Source organism: Echinops telfairi, unplaced genomic scaffold, assembly GCF_000313985.2.
Source record: "Echinops telfairi isolate 266 unplaced genomic scaffold, ASM31398v2 ScPeMD7_18;HRSCAF=68, whole genome shotgun sequence".
NCBI lineage: Eukaryota > Metazoa > Chordata > Mammalia > Afrosoricida > Tenrecidae > Echinops > Echinops telfairi.
Window position 1 is genome coordinate 1,463,131 of NW_022103915.1, and position 5,281 is coordinate 1,468,411.

General features: G+C 65.7%; 1 protein-coding gene across 2 annotated transcripts; it reads right to left on the reverse strand.

Annotated features, from left to right (window-relative positions):
- Positions 1-844: 844 nt before the first annotated feature.
- On the reverse strand, positions 845-4,750 carry TRMT61A (tRNA methyltransferase 61A). Of its 2 annotated transcripts, none has more exons than XM_004698816.3 (4): positions 4,612-4,750; positions 4,046-4,387; positions 2,701-2,967; positions 845-1,751 (listed from the first exon to the last, which is right to left on the reverse strand). In XM_004698816.3, the coding sequence occupies exons 2-4, from the start codon at positions 4,374-4,376 to the stop codon at positions 1,495-1,497; spliced, it is 855 nt and encodes a 284-aa protein (XP_004698873.1). In that variant the 5' UTR covers positions 4,377-4,387; positions 4,612-4,750; the 3' UTR covers positions 845-1,494. The 2 variants fall into 2 exon arrangements, with proteins under 2 accessions (XP_004698873.1, XP_045143982.1); XM_045288047.1 differs by having other exon boundaries at positions 1,494-1,713.
- Positions 4,751-5,281: the final 531 nt, after the last annotated feature.

Consider the following 5,281-nt stretch of genomic DNA (forward strand, 5'->3'; position numbering starts at 1 on the left):
CTTTCCAAGGAAAAGCTGACTTTCTGGGTTGATCCCTGCCCCGTGACAAGCCCCATGCTGGTGACTCAGGGGCGCCACCAGGCCGGGCCTGGGCTCTCTGGGGGCCAGTCCTGCCCCCGGCTGTCAGCCTTCCCATCTGAAGAACTAGGCCCGGCCGGGGCAGTGAGCGCCTAGGTGGACACCAGCAAGCCTGGGAGAGAACTGGCAGGAACGTGGGGGTGGGGCTCTGCACCAACAGCGTTACCGCAAACCGCACATGTAGTGGGACAGAGAGCCCGAGGGCCAGCAGCACAGAGCAAGGGGCAAAGCTCCCAGGTGGTTGCCTACCACCCCTTTCAGGGTGTCTGCAGCCCCAGCACCACCTGGGCGGGGCACACCCCAGGTGACCAGAGTGGGACAGCGGACGCTCAGGCTATGACCTCTCTAGCCCATCACAGGAAGCATGCTGCCCCCACACCGCTACAGCCCGGCCTTCTGGAATCTTCTCAAATTCCAGGGCTGCTCTCCAGCCCAGGCAACCCCACCCAGTTGCCGGAACATGAAAACTATCATTTTCAGGGACACACACGCACACATATACACACACACAAACACACACACACACACACACACACACACACACACACTCCCTCTCCATCTCTCTCACACACATGCACGCACACACACTCTTCACGCATTCTCACCCCTCCCCCAGCCAGCTTTCCCTGGGGACAAAGGCTCTTTCTGTGGTCAGGGGTGGGGTGGGTGGCCACACACTCACCCCTTTGTCCATGGCCTGGCAGTCTTTATGCAGGAACTGGGGAGGTGGAGGGGCGGACAGACAGGGCAGGAGGCAGGGACCAGCGTAAGGGCAATCAGTATTTACTGCTATCCAGGGCAAGGCTTCAGCCCCCTCCCCACTGCCTAGGCTCTGCCCTGGCAAAGCCCCCAGGGCTGAGGCAGGGGGTCATGAGAGCAAGGCCATGCCAGCAGTGCTTTAATGGGCCTCTAAGGGGGCCTGAACTACTCCTTACAAGCAGGGGTCTCTTCCAATCAGGTGACGGGAGAGGCACGGTGGGCAAGCTGACCCCTCTGTATGGACCGCCCCTCCCAAGACTCTGCGGTCACCACACCGAGGCTCCTGGCAGTGGAGGCTGTTTAAGGAAGGGGTGTCCAGCAGGCACGGGAGGCTGTGCTCCGCCCACAGGCTGGGCAGGCTGGGGCGGGTGCTCCAAGCTCCACAGGGCTGTGCCTCGCCTGGCCACCACCCACGAGATCCCAGGCTTAAACCCGCCCCTCAGTCTTTCAAAACACGGGCTGGGCAGGCAGTTGGTGGCCATATAAGGCAGCGTGACTGGGGAGCTTCACCCAGCCCCATGGTCCTCCAGGCCCACACTCCTTCCAGCCTCCAGCATCACCAGGTCCATGGTCCAGGCTCCAAAGTCCTCCAGGTGCCACGAAGGTCCTCCCGGCCCCCAGCACCCCCAGTCCTCTTGGTTCTGGGCTGACCGCCCACTAGCCCGGCGTCTTGGTGGCAAAGGTCAAGTAGCCAGTGTGGCCGACGGCCTCCTTCATGGGGGTGCCGCTGCGGAAAGGGCTGGCCTCAGCAGGGCCGGCACCCAGATCGGGCAGGGCCAGGCTCACGGTCCGCACGTTGTACACCTGGGGCAGCGCCTCCAAGGTGCTCAGCTCCGAGAAGCCGTGTGCCCCCAGTGCCTGGCATGTGCGCTGCACCTGTTCGATGCAGGGCGAGAAGGAGCAGAAGCGCCCACCTGTGGGCAGGGCAGGGTCAGAGGGGTGAGGCTCCAGCCCGCCCCCTCAACCCTCCACCCGGGCCAGCAGACTGCAGTGGGGGCGGTGCCCACAAGCAGCAGCTCCAAAAATGCAGCCGTGGTGGCAGGGCTGTTGGGGTGGGGGCTGTCACAGGAAATTAGAGGCTGTCACCCGCTCCCAGGCACCAGCAGGCACCCACTTGGAGGTGCCTCCAGGGTGACGGGTGGGGCGGTACCGACAGCCTCTTCCTGCTCTACCCCCACCCCCGTTGTTACTGAGTGAGTCTGAGGACAGTCCTGGAGGGAGGGGCTCCCACCCCTGAGAAAAGAGGGGCTCTCTGGGGTTCTGCCACAGGGGTAGGGTCCTGGAGCAGGAAGAGCTCACGGAAGTCCATGGGCACAGCTGGAGGGGGCAGAGGGGTGGGGGGGAGGCAAAGGTTTCTTGCCCTGCCTCCTGCCCTCACCCCCAAGCACCCAGGGCACCTCCCCAGACCTGGGACAGGGCATCCAGGGTGATGGGTCTGGGCTGAGACAAGCTGCCCCATCCAGGCTTGGCCCAGACCCGGAACCCCGTCCTGCCCAGCCCCCCCTCATACAGCACCTCTAGTTGCAAGGAGGGGGGCACCTGGGTGGCCGAGTCAGTGCCGTCTCCAGAAAAGGCAAGTTCCCCAGGCTCCCTGCGGCCGCCTGGCTCAGGGCCACCTCCAGTGACTGCCTCCACCCCACAGAGCAGCTTTCCCCTAAAAGGCTGGGCTGGGCCTGGGGGGAGGGGGATTCTGCCAGCCCCAGCGCTGGAAACAAGGACAGGGAGCCAGCCCTTGTGAACCTCGGGCAGAACCCCCACTCATTCACCTGACACCTTGCACTCTGACTGCCCCCAGGTGGCTTTGCCAGGGCCCCAGCCAGGCCCACACACCCCGCCCTGTCCTGGCCACCCCAACCAGCGCACCTTCCACCTTGAGGGCGTCCCAGGCATGGCCCACAGCCTCCCAGGGCGAGGGGATGTCCAGGAAGACCGCGTCAGCGACATGGCTGACACCAAAGCCACTGCGGCACACGTCCTGGTTGCGCACGGTGACCCAGCGGCCGACGCGGTGCTGCTGGAACTCCTCCCGGGCCTTCTCCGCCCGCTGCTGGTGGAACTCCACGGTGTGCAGGTGGCCCGTGGGCGCGATGGTGCGGATGATGGCGTGTGACACGGAACCGCTGCCAGTGCCTATGGTTGGTGAGCGTCAGGTGGTGCCCGCCCCAGCCACCCCCTTCCGGTGGGCATATCACAACCTCAGCACATTCAAACACCCCTGGGGGCCTGCTGGCTCCTGCGGCTTCCTCAGAAATGCCCTGCTGCCTGGTCACAGCACCAGCCAGCTGTGTGTTGGGGGCGTGAAGACACGCAGACTGTCCCCAGAGGTGCTGCAGGCCCTGTGGCTTGTCCTCTACATGCCTGTACTGCCCTCTGCCCATGGCTGTGTTCAGCATCCAGCCAGGCCAATCTGTCCTGCATTCACATGGAGAGACAGAGGCCAGAGAGGGGCGAGGCTGGCCAGAGAGCAGCCCCTGGGAGCCTGGGGCGGCCGAGGACACCCTGGGTAGCCAGCCACCTTTGAGGCTCATCTTGGTCAAAGTACTGGCGCTAAGGCTCGGTCCCAATTTCCACCTTGGAGGCCCCCAACCTTGCGTATGCTGGGAAATGGAGGAGGGGGTGCCATGTCCAATGGGTCCTAGCCCTGGGCCAAGGGTGCTCAGGTTGGCAGCAGGGAGGACCTCTCCATGGCTGACCATGGGGCAGGTCTCTACCTCCCAAGTGTACCTGGTGCAGCCCTGCGCCTGGGGCCCTAGGGGTCAGCACCTTGGTCAGCACCAACCTGGCCCTGGTCCTGGATGTGGGGGCTCTGGGCTCTGTCAGTCACCTCTCACTTGGTGGCAGCCTGGGCTCTGCTCAAAGAGAGATGGCACCCCCGGGCCTGCTGCCCATACACCTGCGGGCAGTGTTGCCTTCCCCTGGGCCTGTCCACCCCACCCCACCAAAACCGTACTGCTAGCACCACCCGGGCCTTCCCCACAGACACCCAGCCTCTGCACACCCGTTTACTCGCTGGCTTTCTGCCTGCCTCCGCCAATAGTGTGTGAAGCTGGGGATGGGGACAGGCCAGCCTCCTACAAGGCAGAGCCCCCATCTTGGGTCTGCGAGGGAGGGCGGGCGGGCAGGGGCAGGTGTGAAGGTCCGCCCAGGCTGCTAGGCCCTCCTGCTGAAAGGCAGCGGGGCACTGGCCCTGACCCTCTGCGTCGCTCACCCGACTCGCAGACCACGGAGCCGGGCCGCAGCTCCAGCATCATGGTGAGCAGTGCTATGTCGGTGGAGTACAGGATCTGCGTGCGGTGCGGCAGGTTCAGCGTCCAGAGCTCGGGCGTCGGGTGCAGCACGTACGCCCAGCCGCCTCGGCCGCACGTCACCTTAGAGCCGAAGGGGCGGCCGATGAGGTCGGTCGAATGCCTCAGGACGCCGTGCCGGGTCTGCGTCTGCGCCCCCCGCTGCACGCGCACGGCCACCATGGCGCCGTGGCCCAGCGACAGGATGGCCGTGTCGCCCTCCCGGATCCGCTCCTCGTACTCCACGAAGCTCATGGTGCCAGGGCCTGGGGAGGGAAGCGCGGGGGTTGCAGCAGGCGGGGGGCGCCTCCAGGCACAGTGGCGGCGCCCAAACCTGACAGCCAGAGCCACTGGCCCACATCACAGATGGAGAAACTGGGGCCCAGCCTGGCTGAGGACGGTCCAGACTCCCGCAGCGAGGTGTCCCCGAGCTGGAACTGGCGGGAGGCTGCAGGTAGCCTTTGGGGTGGAGCAGGGGGCCGGCGCTCACCTCCAAGCCGGGCTGGCACCCACGGGCTGCTCGCGGGCAGGAGGCTGTGGGTGGCGGACGGGGTGAGGGTCCCACCGGCAGGGATGGGGACGCCGGGCGGCTCGGGGGGCCTGCGGGAAGGGGTTCACCAAATCCCGCTCCCAGAGACTCCACACGTGGCTCCGCGACGGCACCCGCACTTCCGGCTCTGGCGCGGCGCGCGCTGATGACGTCAAGGCCCCGCCCCGCTGCGCGCCTCCACCCCAAGAGCGCTCCTTGCAGAGCGCGCGGGTGTGGAAGGCCCGCGAGGCCTTTCCGGGGTCCTCCGCCTCCCTGAGACGCACGGCGGGGCATTGCCAGGGTGCGAACAGCCCCCGCCACCGACCGTGCTGTCAATGCAAAGTGGTCTATGTGCGACCAGTACTGGCCTAGTCACTGCTGTCAGCCCTAGGCCAGGGAGGGTGGGGGATGGAGGGAGCTGCAGGTGGCCCCCAACACCTTCCAGGACCGGAGGGGCTCATACCTGTCAGTTTTAGGAGAAGGGGCCAGAGCCCAAGGGCACCTAGAGCGCTTAGGCATTGGGCTTCACTTTGGGGTGTGGGCAGGGCAAGGAACTTGGGGCAGAAAAGTGGAGGGGGCAAGGTCCTGCCTCTTCCAGGCGTCTTCCTCCCATTCTTAGCCCCAGTGACCA

Bases quoted from the DNA above. Each gene is read 5' to 3' on its own strand.
- TRMT61A (XM_004698816.3), bottom strand. From the start codon at position 4,376: ATGAGCTTCGTGGAGTACGAGGAGCGGATCCGGGAGGGCGACACGGCC. The intron at 2,968-4,045 runs GTGAGCGACGCA...CACCAACCATAG, and splicing joins CTCCGTGGTCTGCGAGTCGG to GCACTGGCAGCGGTTCCGTG. The intron at 1,752-2,700 runs GTGCGCTGGTTG...CCCTGCCCACAG, and splicing joins GGACGCCCTCAAGGTGGAAG to GTGGGCGCTTCTGCTCCTTC.